The sequence below is a fragment of the Notolepis coatsorum genome (genome assembly GCF_963971535.1).
Source record: "Notolepis coatsorum genome assembly, chromosome: 7".
NCBI lineage: Eukaryota > Metazoa > Chordata > Actinopteri > Aulopiformes > Paralepididae > Notolepis > Notolepis coatsorum.
The window spans coordinates 157,680,476-157,708,043 of record NC_140171.1 but is presented as its reverse complement, the minus strand read 5'-3'; the positions used below and the strand labels follow the sequence as shown (position 1 = coordinate 157,708,043).

The 27,568-nt window shown below is 43.7% G+C and overlaps 1 protein-coding gene across 2 annotated transcripts; it reads right to left on the bottom strand.

The window, feature by feature from the left end:
* Window positions 1–7,540: 7,540 nt before the first annotated feature.
* LOC311232314 (NLR family CARD domain-containing protein 3-like) lies at window positions 7,541–26,945 on the bottom strand. Of its 2 annotated transcripts, XM_084319068.1 has the most exons (10): window positions 26,926–26,945; window positions 26,085–26,283; window positions 21,352–23,161; window positions 20,963–21,136; window positions 20,508–20,681; window positions 18,209–18,382; window positions 15,771–15,944; window positions 10,991–11,164; window positions 10,792–10,838; window positions 7,541–10,478 (listed from the first exon to the last, which is right to left on the bottom strand). In XM_084319068.1, exons 1-10 carry the CDS (start codon window positions 26,926–26,928, stop codon window positions 9,943–9,945), a joined length of 3,465 nt encoding a protein of 1,154 aa, XP_084175194.1. In that variant the 5' UTR covers window positions 26,929–26,945; the 3' UTR covers window positions 7,541–9,942. The 2 variants fall into 2 exon arrangements, with proteins under 2 accessions (XP_084175194.1, XP_084175195.1); XM_084319069.1 differs by lacking the exon at window positions 15,771–15,944.
* Between the last annotated feature and the right edge of the window lie 623 nt (window positions 26,946–27,568).

Sequence of the window (27,568 nt, the reverse complement as noted above, 5' to 3'; positions counted from 1 at the left end):
TTACAGTAAGTTTGGGGGAACTAATGGGATAACTGGGGTTGCAACAAAAGTGCAACTAAGGGCTAAAAACACAATGAAATTAAATAATAATAATAATAATAATAATAATAATAATAATAATAATAATAATAATAATAATAATAATAATAATAATAATAATAATAATAATAATAATAATAATAATAATAATAATAATAATAATATATCCTTCTTAGCAGACTTCTTAGCTTAACATCCCAGGGAACTAATGGGATAACTGGGGATGTTGTTTGCTCCTGACAAAGAGTCTCAAAGTCTGGGGTGATGGCAGACAAAGCAACTCTGAGGTCATGCTTAATGTCCAATCTGTTCCTCCGCTTTGTCTTCAGCTGGACCAGAGCTGAGAAGCCACTTTCACAAAGATAGGTAGTGCAAAAAAAAATAATAAAATTATTTATTTATTTTTTTTACTTTTCTTCTTTTTTTTCACACACATCCACTCAAAATGGCCCCGCGACCCACCAGTTGAGAAACACTGCTTTATGATATATATAATAATAATAATTCATTTAATTTATATAGCGCTTCTCAATAACCCGAAGTCGCTGACAGTAGTCGGGAGCAGGGGTACAAACAAAGAGACGAAAGCAAAGAAACAAAACAAACAACAAAGAAACAAAAACAAAGGAACATGAGACCATGGGGGGAACGGGGGAGACAGCCTGATGGCAAAAAAAAAAAAGACTAGAGACATATCGATCAGGTTGGAGGGGAGGGGGGGGGTTTAGGGGTGGGGGGGGTTGAAGGCAAGGGAGAACAGGTGGGTTTTGAGGCGAGCTTTGAAGGTGGAGAGTGTAGGGGAGTCTCTGATGGACTGGGGGAGGGAGTTCCAGAGTCGGGGTGCAGTGCGAGAGAAGGCCCGATCTCCAAAGTTTTTAAGCTTGGATGTCGGGACAGTGAGGGAGGCAGTGGAGGAGGACCGGAGGGAACGGGTTGGGCGGTAGGCGAGAAGGAGATCAGTCAGGTAGGGGGGGGCCAGGCTGTGGAGGGCTTTGAAGGTGAGGAGTAGTGTTTTAAAGTTAATGCGGTGTTTGATCGGGAGCCAGTGGAGGGAGTGGAGGACAGGAGTGATGTGTTCGCGGGACCGGGTGTTAGTGAGGAGGCGGGCGGCTGAATTTTGGACCATTTGCAGTTTATGGAGGGAGCGGGAGGTGATACCAGTGAGGAGGGAGTTGCAGTAGTCCAGGCGGGAGGAGATGAAGGCGTGAATGAGGGATTCAGCAGCGGGGGGGGAGAGGCAGTGACGGATTTTTGCGATGTTGCGGAGGTGAAAGTAGGATGTTTTCACGATGGAGCGGACGTGGGGGTCAAATGAGAGGGTGGGGTCAAGGAGGACACCAAGGTTGCGGACTAGGGGGGAGGGGGTGATGGTGGAGTCGTTGATGGTGAGTGTGATGGGTCCGGATCTGGTGAGGGTGGTTTTGGTGCCAATGATGGGGAGTTCAGTCTTGTCACTGTTGAGTTTGAGGAAGTTGTGGGTCATCCAAGTTTGGAGTTCGGTGATGCATGATTCGATGTGACTGAGGGGTGGGCTGTGGGGGGATTGTGTACTGATGTATATTTGGGTGTCGTCAGCGTAACAGTGGAAGTTGAGGTGGTATTTGCGAATGATGTGACCAAGGGGGAGAATGTAGCAGATGAAGAGCAGGGGGCCGAGGACTGAGCCTTGGGGGGATACCCACCACTGTGTCCTTATGATATATATGATACCCACCACTGTTTCCTTTATGATATATATGATACCCACGCCACTGTGTCCTTTATGATATATATGATGCCCACCACTGTGTCCTTTATGATATATATGATGCCCACCACTGTGTCCTTTATGATATATATGCCCACCACTGTGTCCTTTATGATATATGATACCCACCACTGTGTCCTTTATGATATATATGATGCCACCACTGTCCTTTATGATATATATGATACCCACCACTGTGTCCTTTATGATATATATGATACCCACCACTGTGTCCTTTATGATATATATGATACCCACCACTGTGTCCTTTATGATATATATGATACCCACCACTGTGTCCTTTATGATATATATGATACCCACCACTGTGTACTTTATGATATATATGATACACTGTGTCCTTTATGATATATATGATGCCACCACTGTGTCCTTTATGATATATATGATTCCCACCACTGTGTCCTTTATGATATATATGATGCCACCACTGTGTCCTTTATGATATATATGATACTCACCATTGTGTCCTTTATGATATATATGATACTCACCATTGTGTCATTTATGATATATACAGTGGGGGAAATAAGTATTGAACACATCAACATTTTGTTCAGTAAATGTATTTCCAATGAGCGTATTCAAGCGAAATTTGCACCAGACTTTGGTATTTAAAAAAAAGTATTGGACACACTAAGAAAAAGCAGTACACCACAGCAAGGAAAGGCAAGTAACTATAGCTGAAAACCAAAACTAATTAGGAGGCAACTCTACCTCCTATCTGTGCTAATAATGTCAACTGGGTTAGAATATATTGATGGGCTATAAAATGTTTTTTTTTGTTACCAAGGTGCCACACAAGAAACATCAAATGATGGGTAAAAGCAAAGAGCTCTCAAGACCTTCACAAACAGATTATTGCAAATCATGAAAATAGAATTGGCTAAAGACGTATTTCACAACTTCAGAATCTTCCAGTGAGCACCATTATGGGCATTATCCATAAGTGGAAGCAACATCACTCCATCATCAACCGGCCATGCACAGGTGCTCCTCGCAAAATTTCTGAGCAGGGAGTCAGAAGGATACTTAGAAGAGTAGCCAGAGAGCCATGGACCACTAGGAAAGAGCTCCAGAAAGACTTGGAGGCAGCAGGTACAACTGTGACAGAAAGGACCATAGGCAATGCACTCCACCGCCATGGCCTCTGTGCACGCTCAGCCCGCAAGACTCCACTACTGAAAAAAAGACATGTTGAAGCTTGTTTAAAGTTTGCCAAACAACATTTGGACAAGCCAGTGAACTACTGCACGTATTTATCCATCAGCTTGGCGATGGGGTAGGTGTACTGCGACAGGCCTATGTCTTGGCTGGTGAAAGCGTTAGTGATCCTATACCGTCTCTCTGGCTGCCCGCTTGCTGCGATAGTGAAGGAGACGTTCTCACCCTTGATCGTCTTCAGGTCTCTTCTTATAGTCCGAATCGGCATCATGTCTTCGCTCCCCCGCAGCCCCAGCTGGGCCGCAGCGGACGCGAGGAGAAGGGTCTTCTCTGACCCGTCGTCAAGGACGGCGTAGGTGTCCATGACCTTGTCCTCGTAACTCAGTGTTACGCGGACCACCTTCAAGAGCACCCGGGCGCCCCCGCTGCTGGCGGGGTCAATGTACATAACACTTGCCGTTGTGCTGCTTGAGGGTGCGGGCTTTCTTCTGTTACTGTCATGTAAAACGTCCAAGTGGGCTCCGTCACACCGACTACACCTCTTCTTTAAGCGGCACTCGGCTGCCATGTGATTGCGCGCACAGCGGTAACAGCGGCGGTTGGACTTTATCCATTGACTCACCTCGTCGGCGGTCATCTTCTTGAACGTGTCACAGTGTGACAGCCAGTGTTCCTTTTCGCAGTACGGGCATACAATCTTCCACTTCTCTTTCATCGAGGGGGTACTGTGGTTCTTGTTGCGCGGTACTGATTCGGCTTGGTGCATGACGGTCACCAGCCTGCGGCCATCGTTTGATCTCCTAGGTCCCTCTCTGGAGCTTGGCGCGCTCCTTACGAACGTATCCAATCGTAGGCTGCTGACTTCTCTCGCCAGGAAGTCGGCTAGGTCTAGGAGGGATGGCTCGGGACCGTTAGGATCACGGTGGTCCCTTTGCCGCCTGAAGCGCTCTTGTCGGGCGGGCGGAAGCTTCTCTAATATTCTCTCAACATTAGAGTTTGCGTACAGTTCGTGCATACCCTTTTCCTTTTGTGCCCCCAGCATCCCTACCAGGGATTGTACCTTGATAGAGAGGTCATCTAATGAGCGATTGTCTGTGGCTGGGGGTAGACGGTCAATATTCCTTATCTCTTGTATTACGTAGTCCCATATGCGTCCATAACGTTGGTCGAGGGCTACTAGAGCCGTGGTGTATGGGGTAGTAGAGTTGGAATATGCCAGCGCTATATTGTGCGCCCTGGGCACCTTCAGGTGCTTGAGTAGGATAGCATACTTGTACGGTTCATCTGGTACATCGGACATCATTGTCTCTAAGCACATTCGTAGCTCTGTGTACTGTGCTCTGTTCTCGTGTGTGAAGTCCGGGAACGTCGGTGTGCCAAGGTACGATGCCATGGATGGCTGGCACATCGGTGAGCGTTGGGGGAGAGGCCTCCTAGGCGAGTCTCCTCTTACGTGTCGTGGTGGGCTGGTACCTGTCGGGTACCAAGGCCCGTGTACCCAGGTGCTGTTCCTCAGGGCTGGTCGTGCGTCAAGCTCACCCGTGAATTGAGTCGGGGGTCTGTAGCGCAGAGCCGCGGGGGTAAAGTCTGGGCTGTACTGGACATCCTGGTCCTGTGGAGTGCGATGCTGCTGTTGGGCTTGACTTTCCTCCTCTCCCTCTTCTTCTTCCTCTGCCAGGTCTTCTAGATCCTGTAATCGTCTATTTAGTCTCTCAGCGGCGTAGGCCGGTTCTTCCCTGTTGCTGGGTCTCGCATGGACCGGTCGGGGAGGGGGTTCGGAGAGGTGTATAGGCTCTTTCGGTTGGCCGGGCTCAGGGTCGCTTGATCGGGTAGGGGAGGGTGCCCTAGACCCTTGTCTTGACGAGGCCCTGGAGCTCCATGCGGAGGGAGGGGGGGTTGCCTTGGCAATCAGTTGCTCCATTATCTGCGCTTGTAGTCGGTCGCGCTCGGCTTCGCGCTTGATGTGAGCGAGGTCGCGCTCAGCTTCGCGCTGGGCTTGGGCTGCGTCGCGCTGTGCATTGGCGGCTCCGCGCTGTGCATCGGCGGCGGCGCGCTGGGCTTCGGCGCGGTCTCTTTCCATATTCTCTTCCGTCTGGAGGCGTCTAGTCTCTAGGCGTATGCGGTCATCGTCACTCCTTTGCTGCGCCTGGAAGCGATCTCGCTCGATCGCAGAGTGTTCGCGTTCACTAAGGGCTTGCGCTTGGAGTTGCGCGTGGAAGCGTTCTCTTTGGTCTGCAGATTGTTCGCGCTCACTTAGTTGTTGAGCCTGCAGGCGGTCTCTTTCCATGGTAGAGTGTTCGCGCTCACTTTGGTGTTGCGCGCGGAGGCGCTCTTGTTCCATGGAAGAATGTTCGCGCTCGCTAAGCGTCTGTGCTTGGAGTCGATCGTGTTCAGTGGAGGCTGCCAGGGTGGCGATAAAGGCCTGCGCCAGCATCTTGTCCGCCTCGCTGGGGGAAGATACTGATGGAGGTGATCGGCTTCTGGCAGTGCTCGTTGGAGATCCGTTCTCCTGTCGCGCTCCGAGGAGGTCCATCTCCTGGGTGCGCGTCTCTTCTGGTGGTGGGTCGGGTTCCGTCCCTGGAGGGCTTTCTTTATCCTGGAGCTCTCCGGGGACTGTCTCGTCGACGTTGGCGGGGGGTAAAGTCATGTCAGGTCCCTCCTGGTCCCCCCCGTGAGCTTGGTCAGTTACGTTAGAACCCACTAGGGTCTCTACTGGCAGGGTCGCCTGTTCGGTAGGGTTTGACATACTTTTACTATCCGCTTTTTCCGCGTTTAACGTCTGTATAAAGCTAGGTAGTAGACTGGCAGCGTAGTCCTCTAGGTAACGAGGTGGCTGCCGTCTGCGCTCCGGGTGATCTAGCTTAGGAGAACCGTTTGTGGAGTGTTCATCATTGGCCCTGTTAATATTAATATTATATTAATATTACGCTAATTACCATCCGGCTCGAAGGACCAATTGTAGCATGGCCACCTTCATTTCACTATATGTCTTGTGTATGTATGTGATGAATAAACCTCTTGAATCTTGAATCATTCTGGTAATGTTGTGTTGGGGTCACTTTGTATCTTTCAATGTCTCTGAACGTTTTTTTGGTTTTGTTTTTCTTGGTATGTTTGTTTGATAGGGGCCTTTATCACTTTATTCTACATAATAACAACGGAATTACCATAGGCGTATATACAGTATGTACCCACATATAGTTGCTGTTATTGTTGTTGTTATTGTCCTGTAAATGTCTCAGTATTGTAATTTTGTATGTTTTGAATATTGGAAAATCTAAAGAAAATATATATAAAAAAGAAGAAAAAAAAATTATAAATCTTAAAAGTCAACTTAATTTCCCTGATTACAGTTCCACTTTGGACCAATCAGATGCCAATCAGGCTGCGTGAGCAGAGAAGGAAGTTGTGAGTCAATGTAAAAGTTATGTTCATTCTGTTATTTTAAACCTGAAATTATGGGAAACTATTCTAGAAATCAAGACAGATACTGAAATATACCAAATAAAACAAAGGTTGAAAGAAAACATATTTTAATCAGTCGATCACAAATATCACGAACGCTCAGCTGAACAACAATAACTGGATTATGTCAATACACTGTGTCTAAACATCTCATTTATTACATTTTCAAAATATAAAATACATGTCTTAGTGTATTTGTATCATATAAAAACCATGCATCTACACACAGAATACATTACATTTACGCTGATTCATGAGTCATGTTTGTTTAGTAAAATAAGTAGCTAATCACTTTACAAATAATACACATCAATAATCACACCTTCCTCCAAGTGTGTGTGTGTGTGTGTGTGTTCATAGACAGAGTGAAGTCTAAAGTTAAACCATCATTTCAGCAGCTGTCTTTAGGCAGGAGTGTGACTGTTCCTCCAGGACACACAGGGGCGGACCTAGCACATTTGGCGCCCTAAGCGAAATTCACCACTGCCCCCCCCCCCCCCCCTGAAGGGTTAACCCTTTTCACTGCGACAATACACCGAAGGTTAACCCTTTCACAACGGTCGGTTGTGCGATAGTAAAGGGTTAACCATCCGTCGTGTGGCCGTGAAAGGGTTAACAGTTATACAGTAAAGTACTGCACCTTTATTTTTTACAAGCAAGAACAAGAGCTAAAACTGCGCAGAGAGAAAAAAAGTAAAAATTTAAAATCAACATTTTTTGGTGGTCAATTACTATGGAAATGTTGTGTCTTACTAATAATAACTAATTCCTTGGTCAATAGAAGTCTCTGTGATACTTTCTGAATATGATTTGGGAATGGGCAGGGTTATAATAGAAGAAAGACAGTGTAAACAATATAATTAACTCTGAATATAATAATGACGAAAAATAAACAGGATACACAACAAGGTGCATGAGATGAGGTTATATGTAGTGCACCTTGTTGTGTATCCTGTTTATTTTTCGTCATTATTATATTCAGAGTTAATTATATTGTTTACACTGTCTTTCTTCTATTATAACCCTGCCCATTCCCAAATCATATTCAGAAAGTATCACAGAGACTTCTATTGACCAAGGAATTAGTTATTATTAGTAAGACACAACATTTCCCTAGTAATTGACCACCAGACTCTTTCTCTTAAGGCATTAACTGGGTTAATTAACACTTTCCGTGCCACACACGAGAATACTCAGGTTTATTTATAGGTGGTTGAAAGCCACTCACGAGATTTCTCGGATTTTTTTTTCTTCTTTTTTTTAGTGATCTGAAATCATTATTGCATCACCCGAGCCTACCCGAGTATAGCCGAGCGGTCGGAGCGGCGCCGGCGATCATTGTGGCAAAAAGCGCCCCCTGTCGTCTCCCAGATGACATAAGTGATTTTGGAATGGACTCAATGAAAATGAATGGGGAAAAAAATCCGGTACTCCACATTTTCCAGTCCACTGATCCAGCCGGGGTTACCACAGTTCATTCTGGAACCTCAGAGCCCCGCTGATCATGGAGTTCTACTGTATCGCGTTGGATCCATACACTTATCGATTTTTTCGAATGGTGATCAGGAATTGGAATATACCAGTTGGATACCATCTGATGTCAGGTAAGGACTCTATGTTATCAGTGTTAGGATAATCAGAGTAAGTTTGATGAAGTTATAAGCTGTTTTGTGAAATGTCTTCTTTCGGTTTCACTGTAAAAGTCCGAGAGGAAATCAACGGGGGAATTATCCGTGCGCGGCTCGAATGTGCTTGCGTGCACGTATAATATTGATCATCTAGCGTTTATTTGAAAACGATTCATAAAAAGGCAGACGAATATCAACGTTGTGGAATATTCCAGTAAAAGACGATTTTCATAGAATGCTCCATAATGGGCTGTTTTTTATCTGAAAATGGGTGCTTTTCTAAATGCTCTGAAACGGAAACGACGCGATAAAAAAACAATCTGCCTTGACAGCACTGACTGGAAAATAGTCTTTGATAATGCGATGGGCAGATTAGACACATAGCCATAATTTAAAACATAGATTAGGCGATATTAACGTTAACATTGGCGCCGATGGTGGCATTCAGCGGGTAAAAAGGAAAACCCGGCGTGGCGCTCAAAGTGTTAATATAAATGTTATATTGTAACTGTCTAGTTACACATTGGTTCCGAAACATGTATGTTCCAGGCTGCAATTAAAACTTTGAATCTGAGAGAGCTCTGGTCAGCGAAGCCGGCACCGTTCGCAACCTCCATGTTTTGGGGCTATTCATCAAAAAACTCGGATCCGCGATTCGGCTCCCATCCGTCGGGCAAGAACTGTGGGTTTTCAGCCTCTCTCTCTGGAGCTTAACGGAGTTTCGAGTTTGTGATTAACCGTGTTGAATGGGGCGTCTGAACTAAGCGAGGACCTCATGCGCATGCGCGGCGAAGAATGTTGAAGCGCTCTTGCACTCTTCGGCTGGGATAATATAGACGCAGTCTGGCATCCCCTCTGCACACCTCCCCTCTGCACTCTGAAAATTGTATTAACCTGTGACTGCTCCCACGGGCCGAATATTGCCTCGATCCTCGCGAGATTAAATCCACGGGTACCTCTCGGCGTGCCGAAGCTTTTCCTAAATCACTTCCATCATCGAAAACGAGGGGAAAAGGTCGGCTCGCGAACCTGAAAATGTTGCATAATTTTAAAAACGCTGTATTAAGTGAGCCTATTATGGGATCCACGCAAGCTTTCTATGGTGGAAACATCTGGGCGTCCCGCAACTTTTACTCATTCACATGTAGCCCCGAAAATGCTTAGAAAAGGAAAACCGAAAGCGTGGAATAAACTCACCGAAACGGAAAAGTGTCCCACGGGCACTGATTCCGATCCGCGTGAAAATATTCACGGCCATAGAGGAGACCGTGGGACACCTTTTTGCAACCGAATATGTGTCTCGAATTTGCTCCCACGCGGTGCGCAAAATCGTGCAAGGAAAAATCGGACCAAAAATTAACCAATGCTCCGGCAGTATTAATGACCCTGATGTAAACAAGACAAACGTCTTTCTCTGGTCTGCATCCCCTTATACAATTGTGTGTATTGAGCCGTACTGTATTGTACCCATTCTGCAATCTGTTAAATAAATAAAAAGAAAGTTTGACTGGCCGCCGAGCCATACTGTAGTGTACAGTATGCTGCTTGACTTAAAAAAATAAAAATAAAAAATGAATAAAAATGAATAAAAATATTTAATAAAAAAAGATTTAATCAATTTTTTTTGGCTTCTCCTGTTATTTTACCCACGCGACGCCACTGGCTATCTGACACATGAAGCTACTCTCTCTGACACATGAAGCTACTCTCTCTGACACATGAAGCTACTCTATCTGACACATGAAGCTACTCTATCTGACACAGGAAGCTACTCTATCTGACACATGAAGCTACTCTATCTGACACATGAAGCTACTCTATCTGACACATGAAGCTACTCTATCTGACACAGGAAGCTACTCTATCTGACACATGAAGCTACTCTATCTGACACAGGGTCACAGAGCAGCCTTCATCCCAAACCCTAAACCCAGGGTAGAGGGGCTCAGTGAAAGTGCAGAGGAAGGTGTGTAGGTGGGTCAGTGTGTCAGAGGAGACTGTGTAGAAGGACAGAGTGCCAGCAGGACAGTCCAGATACACTCCTACTCTGGTGGAGCCCTGGGGGGGGTCAGGTATGTGTGTTCTTCTGTTATTGTGCCAGGCAGTGTATCTATCATCACGACAATACAGACTCCAAGACTTATCATTAAATCCAAGACCACAGTCAGCAGCCGCTCCTTTCCTTCCGGTGCTTCTATATGTAACTCCTATATGAACCCTTCCTTTCTTCTCTACCTCCCAGTAACAGCGTCCAGTCAGACCCTCTCTACACAACACCTGTGGATAGGAGTCAAATCTCTCTGGGTGATCAGGATACGACTGACGCTGTTGTTCCCGTGTTGCCGTTCTGTTCCTCTCAGACAGAGAGAGGAGGTTGTGTGCTGTGTTTGGGTCCAGTGTGAGTTCACAGGCATCTGATGGAGAGACCATGACAGGATTTATCACACAATACATCATACTCATCTTCATTCACGCTAGGATGTTTAAAGCTGCATTGACCGTTTCTGACACGAGGATCAAGTAGAAGAAAGAGCATTCGTACGTGGTTGAGTCTACATGGTCCTCGTTTAAAAACCAGTTCATGCAGCTTTAACTTCCTCAACTGAATAAACCTGTTGTATTTATTTTATAATTGATCAGCTGAGTTCTTCTGTTATTAATGAAATGCCTCCGTATCCTGAAGGGAAGCTCAGTCTGTACATGTGCAGAACAACAAGCTCAACTTACATTTCCTGAGACCTGGTTTCAACCAACACTGTCCACCATGGTCAACACTGTAGGAGAGGTAGACACAAGAGACCTTTAGACAGACACACGCACGCACACACACGCACACACACACACACACACACACACACACACACACACACACACACACACACACACACACACACCATCCATTAACCCCTAAAGTACCATATCCTACCGGAGAGTCTCGAGTCCACAGTGTGGATCCTCCAGAGCAGCAGAGAGCAGCTTCACTCCTGAGTCTCCTGGGTGATTGTAGCTCAGGTCCAGCTCTCTCAGGTGGGAGGGGTTGGAGCTCAGAGCTGAGGCCAGAGAAGCACAGCCTTCCTCTGTGACCAGACAGCCTGAGAGCCTACACACACACACACACACACACACACACACACACACACACACACACACACACACACACACACACACACACACACACACACACACACACACACACACACACACACACACACACACACACACACACACACACACACACACACACACACACACACACACACACACACACACACACACACACACACACACACACACACACACACACAGGCAGTATTTAACCAACACACCAAATGTACATATTTCTTATTCATCTGATGTTAGACACACACACACACACACACACACACACACACACACACACACACACACACACACACACACACACACACACACACACACACACACACACACACACACACATACACAAGTGAAAACCACACAGACACACAGGTAGTATTTAACCAACACACCAAATGTACATATTTCTTATTCATCTGATGTTAGACACACACACACACACACACACACACACACACACACACACACACACACACACACACACACACACACACACACACACACACACACACACACACACACACACACACACACACACACACACACACACACACACACACACACACACACACACACACACACACACACACACACACATTCACATATATACACACACACACACTGAACTGCTGCGGTCAGGCAAGCGATACCGGAGTCTTAAGGCGAGCACAGAAAGACTCAGAAGAATCTTCTATCCCCAGGCCATCAGGCTGCTCAACGAACAATAAACACTATGCAACAACCATCAAATGCACATAGCACACACACCCACACGCAGGGCCGCCTGGGAGAAATGCGAGGCCCTGTGCGAGATTTAAACGCGAGCCCCCCCCCCCCCTAAAAGGTAAAAAATATATATATATATATATATAATTTTTTTTTATTTTTTTTTTCATACAGTCAACATATTCTTAAATAATAGCGCTGCACGAGGCTGGGCATGATACAGTCAACATATAGCAAGAGAGAGAGCGAGAGAGAGCTCCCGTTCTACAGTCAATATACAGTGTTATCGCTGCACACACCCGGCAATGCCCCTGACCCTCCACCAGAGCAAGGCCAGAGAGAGAGAGAGAGAGAGAGAGAGAGAGAGAGAGAGACACATTGGAAAGAAACAACCCAAAACCAGAGCAAATTGAAATGCTATTTGGCCCTAAACAGAGAGTACACAGTGGCAGAATACCTGAGCACTGTGACTGACCCAATACTAAGAAGATCCTTGACTAGGTACAGACTCAGCGAGCACAGCCTAGCCATCGAGAAAGGCCGCCATAGGCAGACCTGGCTCCCAAGCGAAGACAGACCCACTGCACACAAGATGAGGTGGAAACCGAGCTCCACTTCTTAACAACCTGCCCACTATACCAAGACATACTTCCCACAAATTGCAAACACCCAAAGAGACTTTGAAAACATCGACAATAACTCAAAACTCCCATACCTACTGGGAGAAATACAAGAATGTGAAATAAAGCCCATTTGAATTGAAGAGAGAGAGATAGATAGAGCATGTCTGTGTGTGTTAGAAAGAGAGAGATAGAGAGAGAGCATGTCTGTTTGTGTGTGTTAGAGAGAGAGCATGTATATGTGTGTTAGAAAGAGAGAGAAATATAGAGAGAGAGCATGTCATTTTGTGCGTTAGAGAGAGATATAGAGCATGTCTGTGTGTGTTAGGAAGAGAGAGAGAGAGAGAGAGAGCATGTGTGTTTGTGTGTTAGAGAGAGAGAGCATGTTTGTGTGTGTGTGTTAGAGAGAGAGCATGTATGAGAGAGATAAGCAAAGATGAGCCCCTAAAGGATATTCAACTTTTAATGGAAGAACAAAACAGAAGGAAAAGATAACTTCACAAAGGCAACATGAATATACATAGATCCAAAAGGACAAAGATCAACACTTAAATCCAAAGAGAAGAGGGTCTATACCAGAGAAAACAAAGTAGTAAGGAGCCAATGGCCGACATCAGCTAAATAGGCTAACTGCAAATAGAGTAGCCAGGTACTGACACCAGGCCACACACCGTTAGCTACTACAACAGCTAGCCGGCCCGTTTGGCTCAATATAACGTTAGCTATGTTAGCTAGCCGGCCCGCTTTGGCTCAATATAACATTAGGCTACAACAGCTAGCCGGCCCGTTTGGCTCCCGAGAGAGAGAGAGAGATATATCCACGGCGGGAATAGAATAGAGTGCATTAAAAACTCACCAAACGTCCAAGAGGATGGAGACAACCGCGTGGAGTTGACGAAGTTCATCTGCCGAATGACCGTCCTCTTCATCTTGGCATAACAATGCTGCACGCGCTCTCTCTAGGTTAGCTAACGCTAGTTAGCCTTTAGCTAAGCTAGCTACTAGCCGACATCATCATGGCTATCCCGACTGAACCACACGTTAGCACTCGATATTATAACGTAGCTAAAGCTAACTAGCTGTCCCTGCCTTTAGCTAAGCCGACATGGCTAGCCTGACTGAACTGTCTAACATGCAACAACTTTCATCTTCAGTCCATCTGCCGAATGACCGTCCTCTTTGTCTTGGCTGGCATAACTAAGCATAACCTCCAAAGCTGCACGCGCGAAATAGTCAAACGCAGCTGACGCACGCCGGCGTACACATGATGTAACCCCTCCCTTCGTTGAAACCAATAGTATGTCTGCTGCAGAGCCCCAGAGCTCCAATAGTGAGTATGTCTGCTGCAGAGCCGCAGATCCAGGAACAAGTCAGACACATTCTACAAACGTGTCTAATGTGAAATATATAAGCATATAAGCAAAACTAGATTTTAGGTCTGTGATGAAAAAAGGCCTCGCGGGAAGGGGGGCCTCGCAAACATTTTTTATTTAATTTTTTTTTTTTTTTGATGCCCCCCTTCCCACGAGGCCCTGTGCGACTGCACTGCTCGCACACCCCCTGAGGCGGCCCTGCCCACATGCACACACTCACTTAAACAAACAACACACTGCAGCACCCACTCTCCACACTTTAGATCACACAAACACACTTTATATTTATTCATAAAGGATTTGCACTACAACACGTAGACCTACTGTAAATTGTACCTAAATTGTACCTCATCCCATTTCTGCTTTGCACTATATAGTATTGTATATTAGTACACTGCATAGTATATTGTATATTATATGGTAACTCAGTTACGTCTATTCTGCATCGAACATTGTACATATGTCTATTCTGAACACTGACCTCATTTTTACTTCTAATTTACATGCTATACTATGTTATTTTATTTCATACTTATCTTGTCTTGCACAGTCTCTGGAGCGTAACAGTAAGAAGCATTTTGTATAAAAGTATTCTGTACTTCTGTATGACAACTAGGGGTGGGACGATACATCGATCCAGATCGATACATCGATGTAATTATCAACAATCGAATCGGATCGATGCGATGTAATAAGATCGATTCATATCGATACTTATTTTGAAAATCCTGTGGCGAGTCTCATATCCGCCCAAGAACAACAGCAGTAGCTCCGTGTGTGTAGATGTTACAGCATAGCATTCTCCCTTTCTGTGTGTGTGTGTGTGTGCACGTCTTTGGAAAGACCAGATGAGGTCAGAGGAGTTTGATGTTTAAATGTTATTTAAACATAAACAATATAATACATAATAAATGTAGGCCTATACATGATCATGCAACATCAACAAATTGTTGTAGGAACGGTTTGGGAGAGGGAGGTTGTGAGTTTTGAGTTCCAAAAAATTTAGCTTAAAGTTTAAAGCTCAATATATAAAAACGTGGCACTTTACAGTGAACAGGAGGTCTATTTGTATTAAAAACAATAGATTGATTTTCCTTTAAATGTCTGGAAGAGCTCAAAAATACAAATGTCAAATGATATTTTCATTACCTTTTTTTTGTTGATCTAAATGTTACTGATTGTGTTAAATGGGCATATGATATCATCTCATATCGATCGCAGGCACCTGAATCTAATCGTATCGTATTGTATCGTGAGAGACTTTGTGATATCGGCAAATATCGTATCGTTGTCCAAAGAATCGATATCGTATCGTATCATGATGAAACTGGTGATTCCCACCCCTAATGACAACTATTAAAGAAACTTGAGAAACTTGAAACTTGAGAACACACACACACACACACACACACACACACACACACACACACACACACACACACACACACACACACACACACACACACACACACACACACACACACACACACACACACACACACACACACACACACACACACACACACACACACACACACACACACACACACACACACACACACACACACACACACACTCACATATATACACACACATGCACACACACACACACACACACACACACACACACACACACACACACACACACACACACACACACACACACACACACACACACACACACACACACACACACACACACACACACACACACACACACACACACACACACACACATAAGTGAAAACCACACAGACACACAGATACTAGTATTTAACCAACACACCAAATGTACATATTTCTTATTCATCTGATGTTTCTAAAAGATGTTTTACATGGTTGTCTGTTGAACTGGTCCAGGAACACTAACCTGAGAGTCTCCAGTCTACAGTGTGGATCCTCCAGTCCAGCAGAGAGCAGCTTCACTCCAGAATCCTGCAGGTCGTTGTTACTCAGGTCCAGCTCTCTCAGGTGGGAGGGGTTGGAGCTCAGAACTGATGATAACTCCTTACAGCATTTCACTGTGAGGCTGTTTTGCTTCAACCTGAAGAAGATTAATAGAACAGTGGAGAATATAATAGAATATGACTACTAATATGCAGGGCCGCTGCAAGGGGCGTGCAAGAGGTGCGGTCGCACAGGGCCTCGCACCTAGGAGGCCTCGCGAAAAAAAATAATAAAAGAAAACAAAAAAAATTGCATATAGAAAAATAAAAATAAAAATAATGTTAACAATCACTTTCCATCACAGACCTAAAATCTAGTTTTGCTTACATCCATGCTTATATATTTCACATTAGACACCTGCCTCACTATGCCTGCGACAGCGTGACTGCGTGCGTCATCTATCAAGCGGCGCACTATATATAAAAAAGCAGCCATTAAGCGCTGGCACGTGGACTGGTGGTCACAGGTGTGTAGTAAGGTGGAGGGTGTGACTGAGTCAGAGTGGTGTTTTTTTTATTTTTTAAACACAATGTCGACGAGAGAACGCGATAAAGGGTGGAAATTTGCCTCAGGGAATGAACAAAGAAAAAATATGTGTTTAATACCTCGCTGAGAGGTTCATTTGATAAATTTATCAAAAAAATCAGCGACCCGACCGAAGCAGCCACAGGGCCTCGCGGCGTCGGGACAACCGAAAATGGGAATTATGCTTTGGAGAAGCTAGCAAGCGAAGCTGGCAGCACCAGGGCTGCCCAGCCCCAGGTGACAAATGTGAAGAGCAGTGAAGATGAGGAGGATGGCGAGGCCACACAACTGTTCAAGTTGGCAGATAAAGTAGCTGCATTCAATGCCAATATGGAATTGTGGGGGCGGCGAGTGGACATTTGACAGTTTCAAACATTAGCAGGGATTTGAGGACACCGAAACAGAAAACAAGCCCAGGGCTCCCATTGATTCTGCGTTATGGTGAGTTGTGTCTTTCTGTTCTGTTGTGTTAATATGAACCTGCCGTGGTCTCTCTCTCTGTCTCTGTCTCTGTCTCTGTCTCTGTCTCTCTCTCTACCCCCACTCCTACCCCCCCCCCCCCCCCCCCCCCCAACCACCTCCAATGTACAGTCCCACCCCCACCTACCCAATCCAATGTACAGTTTCTACGCCTAATGTATATACTCTTTTCTTTCTGGACTCTTTTTGTATCACAAATACAGTACTGTAATTGCAAATCTGGTATGTCATAAATGTATAGATGTAGCAGTACTGTCTATCTGTATGCCATGTATGTCATATATGTTACGATGAATTGGAAATGGGGGACCCTGGTGTAAACAAGACGAAAGTCTTTCTCTGGTCTGCATCCCCTTAACAATTGTATGTATTGAGCTGTACTGCACTGTACCCATTCTGCAATCTGTTAATAAAGTTTTCATTCATTCATTCATTCATTCATTCATTCATTCATTCTCTCTCTCTCTCTCTCTCTCTCTCTCTCTGTGCCGTATTAATGGTATCATTCACCAGTAGTGCCGAATTTATCAGTTATCCGCTTGATGTAACTAATACAAATGTCCATTCTAACGAAATTCGTTCGCTCCTAAAATTCTTAACATGTTAAATGTGATTATAACAGACTGCTGTTTAATGTCGGGCCGACTGCCCACAGACGGACTTTCGGAACATTCATTTGGGAGAAATAAATAATACGTTTATTAATAAGTATAATAATAAGAGACAATAAGTTTAACGAATTCCATATAAATCGATAGTTTTAACATTAAACATTCAACATTAAACCGGTCCGTGGCCGTCAGGTAGACGGTTGCGTGTAATGTAGGATAGACCGATAGAGAGAGGCGCTTTATAATACAATGGAAAAAAGACAAACATGTATATGTCGTTTACAGTTTATTATGCCACCTATGCAGCTCGTTTATTTTGACAGAGTTAAACATTTTTCACTATCATTATATTAAATTAGCCATTGTTTTTGGTTCTGGCCCGCCATACAATGGCTTGGGGGAAAATTGGCCCGCGGCCAAACCTAATTGCCGACCCCTGATGTAGGCTATGGTTATTGCAGAAAGTTTATCTTGGGCGTGGCAGAAACATAAATCGACGCCTATGGAGACGACAACCTGATTTAATATTTTTTAGGAAATTTAAGGCAAAAAGAAGTATTACTTAATTAATGAATTAAAACATTTCGCACAACAGGGCCTCACATTTAAATTTCGCACAGGGACTCGCATTTCTCCCAGACGGCGCTGCTAATATGACAGAGGAAGAACACAGACCAGAGAGAACAGCATAAATCTAACATATAATCATATAAGATCAACATAGAATAAAACAGATTCAACTGACCTGAGAGTCTGCAGTCTACAGTGTGGATCCTCCAGTCCAGCAGAGAGCAGCTTCACTCCAGAATCCTGCAGGGCGTTGTTACTCAGGTCCAGCTCTCTCAGGTGGGAGGGGTTGGAGCTCAGAACTGATGATAACTCCTTACAGCATTTCACTGTGAGGCTGTTTTGCTTCAACCTGAAGAAGATTAATAGAACAGTGGAGAATATAATAGAATATGACTACTAATATGCAGGGCCGCTGCAAGGGGCGTGCGAGAGGTGCGGTCGCACAGGGCCTCGCACCTAGGAGGCCTCGTGGGAGGAACAAATAAAAAAAAAATTTTTATATAAAAATTAAAATAAATATAATGTTAACAATCACTTTCCATCACAGACCTAAAATGTTACCTAGTTTTGCTTACATCCATGCTTATATATTTCACATTAGACACCTGCCTCACTATGCCTGCGACAGCGTGACTGTGTGCGTCATCTATCAAGCGGCGCTCTATATATAAAAAAGCAGCCATTAAGCGCTGGCACGTGGACTGGTGGTCACAGGTGTGTAGTAAGGTGGAGGGTGTGACTGAGTCAGAGTGTTTTTTTTTTTATTTTGTAAACACAATGTCGACGAGAGAACGCGATAAAGGGTGGAAATTTGCCTCAGGGAATGAACAAAGAAAAAAGAAGTGTTCAATACCTCGCTGAGAGGTTCATTTGATAAATTTATCACAAAAATCAGCGACCCGACCGAAGCAGCCACAGGGCCTCGCGGCGTCGGGACAACCGAAAATGGGAATTATGCTTTGGAGAAGCTAGCAAGCGAAGCTAGCAGCACCAGGGCTGCCCAGCCCCAGGTGACAAATGTGAAGAGCAGTGAAGATGAGGAGGATGGCGAGGCCACACAACTGTTCAAGTTGGCAGATAAAGTAGCTGCATTCAATGCCAATATGGAATTGTGGGGGCGGCGAGTGGACATTTGACAGTTTCAAACATTAGCAGGGATTTGAGGACACCGAAACAGAAAACAAGCCCAGGGCTCCCATTGATTCTGCGTTATGGTGAGTTGTGTCTTTCTGTTCTGTTGTGTTAATATGAACCTGCCGTGGTCTCTCTCTCATTCTGTTCATTCTGTTCTGTTGTGTTAATATGAACCTGCCGTGATCTCTCTCTCTGTCTCTCTCATTCTGTTCATTCTGTTCTGTTGTGTTAATATGAACCTGCCGTGGTCTCTCTCTCTCTCTATCTCTCTCTCTCTCTCTCTCTCTCTCTCTCTCTCTCTCTCTCTCTGTCTCTCTCATTCTGTTCATTCTGTTGTGTTAATATGAACCCACGTGGTCTCTCTCTTTCTCTCTCTCTCTCTCTCTCTCTCTCTCGCTCTCTCTCGCTCTTGCTCTCTCTCTCTCTCTCTCGCTCTCGCTCTCTCGCTCTCTCTCTCTTTCTCTGTGCCGTATTAACGGTATCATTCACCAGTAGTGCCGAATTTCTCAGTTATCCGCTTGATGTAATTAATACAAATGTCCATTCTAACGAAATTCGTTCGCTCCTAAAATTCTTAACATGTTAAATGTGATTATAACAGACTGCTGTTTAATGTCGGGCCGACTGCCCACAGACGGACTTTCGGAACATTCATTTGGGAGAAATAAATAATACGTTTAATAATAAGTATAATACTAAGAGACAACGGATACGTTTAACGAATTCCATATAAATCGATAGTTTTAACATTAAACATTCAACATTAAACCGGTCCGTGGCCGTCAGATAGACGGTTGCGTGTAATGTAGGATAGACCGATAGAGAGAGGCGCTTTATAATACAATGGAAAAAAGACAAACATGTATATGTCGTTTACAGTTTATTATGCCACCTATGCAGCTCGTTTATTTTGACAGAGTTAAACATTCTTCACTATCATTATATTAAATTAGCCATTGTTTTTGGTTCTGACCCGCCATACAATGGCTTGGGGGAAAATTGGCCCGCGGTCAAACCTAATTGCCGACCCCTGATGTAGGCTATGGTTATTGCAGAAAGTTTATCTTGGGCGTGGCAGAAACATAAATCGGCGCCTATGGAGACGACAACCTGATTTAATATTTTTTAGGAAATTTAAGGCAAAAATAAGTATTAATTAATTAATTAATAAAAAACATTTTGCACAACAGGGCCTCACATTAAAATTTCGCACAGGGACTCGCATTTCTCCCAGACGGCACTGCTAATATGACAGAGGAAGAACACAGACCAGAGAGAACAGCATAAATCTAACATATAATCATATAAGATCAACATAGAATAAAACAGATTCAACTGGCCTGAGAGTCTGCAGTCTACAGTGTGGATCCTCCAGTCCAGCAGAGAGCAGCTTCATTCCAGAATCCTGCAGCTTGTTGTAGCTCAGGTCCAGCTCTCTCAGGTTGGAGGGGTTGGAGCTCAGAACTGAGACCAGAGAAGCACAGCCTTCCTCTGTGACCAGACAGCCTGCGAGCCTACACACACACACACACACACACACACACACACACACACACACACACACACACACACACACACACACACACACACACACACACACACACACACACACACACACACACACACACACACACACACACACACACACACACACACACACACACACACACACACACACACACACAGAGGTACTAGTATTTAACCAACATACCAAATGTACATATTTCTTATTCATCTGATGTTTTTAAAATATGTTTTACATGGTTGTCTGTTGAACTGGTCCAGGAACACTAACCTGAGAGTCTCCAGTCTACAGTGTGGATCCTCCAGACCAGCAGAGAGCAGCTTCACTCCTGAATCCTGCAGCTTGTTGTTACTCAGGTCCAGCTCTCTCAGGTGGGAGGGGTTGGAGCTGAGAACTGAGGCCAGAGCTTCACAGCATCTCTCTGAGAGGTTACAGTCACCAAGTCTGGATATGCAATAGAGATACCATTAGTTACATTGAAACGTGCTATATTATTTCTTAATACATAATAATAATAATAATAATAATAATAATAATAATAATAATAATAATAATAATAATAATAATAATAATAATAATAATAATAATAATAATAATAATAATAATACGTGTAAAAAGCATTAAGAGAATACAATGTATTAAGATATAAATGTACCCACAGAGATATATTCGAGTCTTTGACCACTGGCAGCAGCCTCAGAAGAGCCTCCTCTGAAGCAGAGTATTTCTTCAGCTCAAACACGTCCAGCTTCTCTTCTGATGTCAGCAACACAAAGACCAGAGCTGACCACTGAGCAGGGGAGAGTTCGTCAGTGGAGAGCCTTCCTGAGCTCAGGTACTGTTGGATCTCTTTCACCAGAGACTGGTCATTCAGCTCATTCAGACAGTGGAACAGATTGATGCTTCTCTCTGAAGACAGATTCTCCCTGATCTTCTGCTTGATGTAAGTGACTGTTTCCTCATTGATCCTTGAGCCGCTTCCTGTCTGTGTCAGCAGCAGGCCTCGTAGCAGAGTCCGATTGGTCTTCAGTGAGAGACCCAGCAGGAAGCGGAGGAACAGGTCCAGGTGTCCATTCTCACTCTGTAAGGCCTTGTCCACAGCAGACCGATAGAAGAGGTTGTCTTCAGGTGTGTGTTTTACCAGCTTGTCCACAGCAGGCCGATAGAGCGTCTTCCAGGAGGTTGACCCTGGTTCAGACAGGAGATTGACACCTCTGCTGATGAATGAGAGAAAGACATGAAGAGCAGCTAGAAACTCCTGAATGCTCAGATGGACAAAGCTGAACACCGTCTCCTGGTGCAGCCCTCTCTCTTCTCTGAAGATCTGTGTGAACACTCCTGAGTACACCGAGGCTTCTCTGACATCAATGCCACACTCTGTCAGGTCTTCTTCATAGAAGATCAGGTGGCCTTTCTCCAGCTGTTCAAAAGCCAGTTTTCCCAGAGACAGAATGATCTTCTTGCTCTCTTCATTCCAGTGTGGATCTGTCTCAACGCTGCCATGATACTTCTTATTCGCCTGTATGGACTGAAACGCCAGGAGGTGGACGTACATCTCAGTCAGGGTCTTTGGCAGCTCTCTTCTCTCATCTGTTCTCAGCATGTTCTCCAGAACTGTAGCAGTGATCCAACAGAAGACTGGGATGTGGCACATGATGTGGAGGGTCCTTGATGTCTTGATGTGTGAGATGATTCTGCTGGCCAGCTCCTCATCACTGAATCTCTTCCTGAAGTACTCCTCCTTCTGTGGGTCAGTGAACCCCCGTACCTCTGTTACCATGTCAACACACTCAGGAGGAATCTGATTGGCTGCTGCAGGTCGGGAAGTTATCCAGAGGTGAGCAGAGGGAAGCAGATTACCCTTGATGAGGTTTGTCAGCAGCACGCCCACTGAGGTTGGCTCTGTGACATCAGTGCAGACCTTGTTGTTGTGGAAGTCTAGAGGAAGTCGACACTCATCCAGACCATCAAAGATGAACGCAACTGTGAACTCATCGTAGCTGCGGATTCCTGCTTGTTTGGTTTCCAAGAAGAAGTGATTAAGAAGTTCCACCAAGCTGTATTGTTTCCCCTTCAGTGGGTTCAGCTCTCTGAACGTGAATGGAAACATGAAGTGTACATGCTGGTGGGCTTTTCCTTCAGCCCAGTCCAGAGTGACCTTCTGTGTTAAGACTGTTTTACCAATGCCAGCCACTCCCTTTGTCATCATCACTCTCCATCCAGATGTAAGGATGTCTTCAGGTTTGATCAGTGTTTCTGGGCTCGCTGGCTTCCTGGATGCTGCTTGGATCAGTCTGACCTCATGTTCAGTGTTGACCTCTCCACTCCCTCCCTTTGAGATGTGGTTCTCTGTGTACATCTGATTCAGAAGGGTTGGGTTTCCTTCTTTAGCGATTCCCTCAGACAAAGACTGGCACGTCTTCTTCAACTTAGATTTGAGTTTACGATGACACTTCACAGGAAGAGTCTCTGAATGAAGATAGAAAACATAGACAACATTAATAATAATATAATAATGGGCGGTCAGGTGGCGTAACGGAGATTGCGTTCATCACCAACCCCGGAGACGCTGGATTCGCCTGTTCGAATCCAGCTCACAGCTCCGGGGTTGTCACCAGCTTGGCTGGCCGTTCACACTAATACAATTGGCAGTATTAGAGGGTGGGAGAAGCTGGCGGGGTGGGTCCGGGTCGTTGTAAACAGCGACTCCTACAGTTCGGTCGGGGCGCCTGCTAAGCGCGGATATGATCTAAGTGGGATAGTGTGATCCTTCCACACGCTACGCCCTCTCAGTGAGAATCCGCGCTGCCAGGTGAAAAGAAGCGGTTGATTGGCTGGACGTGTGTCGGAGGAAGCACGTGATAGCCTCCACTCTCCCAGACCGACTGTGGGGGGGTAAGTGCGCAGCGACCAGGAAGGGGATTGGGAATTGGCATAACGACTAACATTGGGATGGGAGAAAATCGGAGGAAAAAGGAGGGGGAAAAAGACCAATAAAAAAAAAAATATATAATAATATAATAATAATACTTTATTTGTATAGCACTTTTCATACAGAAGTTGCAGTTCAAAGTGATTTACAACAGTAAAAAATATAGTCATAAGCGAGCATGAGCAAGGTAAGGTAAATCACAGTGTTTCACATTAGGACCTAGTATCCCAATAGGTTCTCTGTTTACAGTTTCATTCAGTACAAAAATAGTTTAAAATGATTCGGTTTAGAAATAAACTAAGAATTATAAAATGGAACAGACATACAACAGGGTATTTAACATAGAACAGTGATAAAATAGTTCAATTTTGAGCAGTGCTCTTCAATATTCAAGGGGCTTTCACAATTATTACATTTTGTAGTAATAATGGCACACAGTCTTAAATTCATCAGCAATGATATCAATAATGTATTTTTTTGGTAAATGTGGGAAACATATAACGTATAGACTTTTGTATATTCTGTGTCATTCTGTTATCTACAGTCATTATTGCTTAATAATATATTAGTGGTTTGACAACCTGGCCACAACTGGTCCTGATTTTGTGTGTTGTGTATTTAATTTACACCAGTGCTCAGCATTTCATACCAACATTAAATAATCACCAGTTTTACCACATAACTACTGGGGAATATATATTTACCGAGAGGTTTTCGAATGTATACATTTATAATTTCCCCTACTGACATCCATCTATTATTCAAATAGTAAAGACACTATTTTACTGTTATCCAGAGAGAAATATAATAAAGTAGTGAAGACAGAGTATCTTACTGCTCTCTAGAGACATATCATCATATTAAACTAGTGAAGACAGAATCTCTTACTGCTCTCTAGAGACATATCATCATATTAAACTATTGAAGACAGAGTCTCTTACTGCTCTCCAGAGACATATCATCATATTAAACTAGTGAAGACAGAATCTCTTACTGCCAGAGACATATCATCATATTAAACTAGTGAAGACAGAGTCTCTTACTGCTCTCTAGAGACATATCATCATATTAAACTAGTGAAGACAGAGTCTCTTACTGCTCTCTAGAGACATATCATCATATTAAACTAGTGAAGACAGAGTCTCTTACTGCTCTCTAGAGACATATCATCATATTAAACTAGTGAAGACAGAGTCTCTTACTGCTCTCCAGAGACATATCATCATATTAAACTAGTGAAGACAGAGTCTCTTACTGCCAGAGACATATCATCATATTAAACTAGTGAAGACAGAGTCTCTTACTGCTCTCTAGAGACATATCATCATATTAAACTAGTGAAGACAGAGTCTCTTACTGCTCTCTAGAGACATATCATCATATTAAACTAGTGAAGACAGTCTCTTACTGCTCTCCAGAGACATATCATCATATTAAACTAGTGAAGACAGAGTCTCTTACTGCTCTCCAGAGACATATCATCATATTAAACTAGTGAAGACAGAGTCTCTTACTGCTCTCCAGAGACATATCATCATATTAAACTAGTGAAGACAGAGTCTCTTACTGCTCTCTAGAGACATATCATCATATTAAACTAGTGAAGACAGTCTCTTACTGCTCTCTAGAGACATATCATCATATTAAACTAGTGAAGACAGAGTCTCTTACTGCTCTCCAGAGACATATCATCATATTAAACTAGTGAAGACATAGTCTCTTACTGCTCTCTAGAGACATATCATCATATTAAACTAGTGAAGACAGAGTCTCTTACTGCTCTCTAGAGACATATCATCATATTAAACTAGTGAAGACAGAGTATCTTACTGCTCTCTAGAGACATATCATCATATTAAACTAGTGAAGACAGAATCTCTTACTGCTCTCTAGAGACATATCATCATATTAAACTAGTGAAGACAGAGTCTCTTACTGCTCTCTAGAGACATATCATCATATTAAACTAGTGAAGACAGAGTCTCTTACTGCTCTCCAGAGACATATCATCATATTAAACTAGTGAAGACAGAGTCTCTTACTGCCAGAGACATATCATCATATTAAACTAGTGAAGACAGAGTCTCTTACTGCTCTCTAGAGACATATCATCATATTAAACTAGTGAAGACAGAGTCTCTTACTGCTCTCTAGAGACATATCATCATATTAAACTAGTGAAGACAGTCTCTTACTGCTCTCTAGAGACATATCATCATATTAAACTAGTGAAGACAGAGTCTCTTACTGCTCTCTAGAGACATATCATCATATTAAACGAGTGAAGACAGAGTCTCTTACTGCTCTCCAGAGACATATCATCATATTAAACTAGTGAAGACAGAGTCTCTTACTGCTCTCTAGAGACATATCATCATATTAAACTAGTGAAGACAGAGTCTCTTACTGCTCTCTAGAGACATATCATCATATTAAACTAGTGAAGACAGAGTCTCTTACTGCTCTCCAGAGTGACAGCCAGCTCATGTTGCTTCATGCTCCTCAGGAAGTGGAGTGTGATCTTCAGAGCTCCCTCTCTGGCGCTCCTCTGCTCCTCCTCCCTCTCACTATCTAAGCACTCTGGGTAATCTGGACTCAGAATCCTCTGGAACCCCTTCAACTCCTTCTTCACAAAAGTCATGATGTTCTCCTCAAGCAGCTGAAACAGATACAAGTCATGATGTTCTCCTGAAGCAGCTGAAACAGATAATAGGATTCTTCACTGGTACTGTAAGCTACTGTATCAACTCTGGGGAAACCATGCTGATGCGCTCTAGTTTCATATAGTGTTAGGGGAGGGGTTATGATAAGGATGGCTCCAGTGTGTCAATACAGTTTAACAGAATAACTCCACAACTCAGTTCTACATAGTTCACCATTTCCTCACATGTTTTCAGCAACTATTCTATAATATGTGTTTAAAAAACAAATATCTGGATTTGCTTTACTCAGAATCTAATTATATCATTATTAATGAATGAATGAATGAATGAAGGAAAACGTTTATTTATTATATGTATTCTTCATATTCCTTCACACAAATCACGGTATCTAGCTCCGTCAAACAGAACAATCATAACAACAACATTCTTTATTTTTTTTTAAACAATTAAAAAAAACATTCAAAAAAGGAATTATAAACAAAAAGTCAAGAGCAATGTATTTTCTTAGCAGACATGTCCAAAAAAGGAGTAGAGGGAAGCTAAACGTATAGATCCCTACCCCCTTACATTTACATTTGTTCTTCCATTAATTTGACTGAACATTTTACATTAATTGTCTAATGAACTTCAGAACTCACCATGAATATGGAGTCCAGGTCTGTTTGATGATCCTGGGCAGACTGACCACAGAGAACGTCTGATCTCTCCTGGTGATTTCTGTGGAGAAAACCATGTGTCACAGGTGGACTGGACGCACCTATGCCTTCTACAACGCTGTTCGGTTTCCGGGTTCCTCTGATTGGCCACTAAGCCCACGTGACCCTACGCTAGCACGCCCCCCTTATGGCTGAGAGTCACACACAGCTAGTGGCAGGCAGAGAGCCTTGCTACTACTAGCCGAGTGATGAATGATTCTGTTTCATCTAACAACACTATTGCCAATGCTCTGTGATCATAGCCATCCATCTCTAAAGCTAACCACTATTTGTAAAAGCCACAACCACGTGACCATATGTAATAATGTAAATCATTGTGTCGTTATACATATCGCTGCTGTCGGGACAAAACCTCATAACTCCATTTTTTTATTTATTTTTTATTATATAAATCAACTCCGTAGATCATCCTCCATATGTGTGTGTGGGTTTTACAAAGTTTAAACAATGGGAAAGCATTAAACATTAACATTAAATATTATTGTGTATACACCGTTAGAAGCTAACATAGCTTAGCTTGGTAGCTATTGTTGTGCTAACAACATACCGACACCCAGCTTGTTAG

What these genes read in the sequence shown, in the direction of transcription:
- LOC311232314 (XM_084319068.1), bottom strand. An exon ending in TGTAGACTGCAGACTCTCAG is followed by an intron (nt 18,383 to 20,507) that starts GCCAGTTGAATC and finishes AATCTTCTTCAG; the next exon opens with GTTGAAGCAAAACAGCCTCA. An exon ending in TGTAGACTGCAGACTCTCAG is followed by an intron (nt 15,945 to 18,208) that starts GTCAGTTGAATC and finishes AATCTTCTTCAG; the next exon opens with GTTGAAGCAAAACAGCCTCA.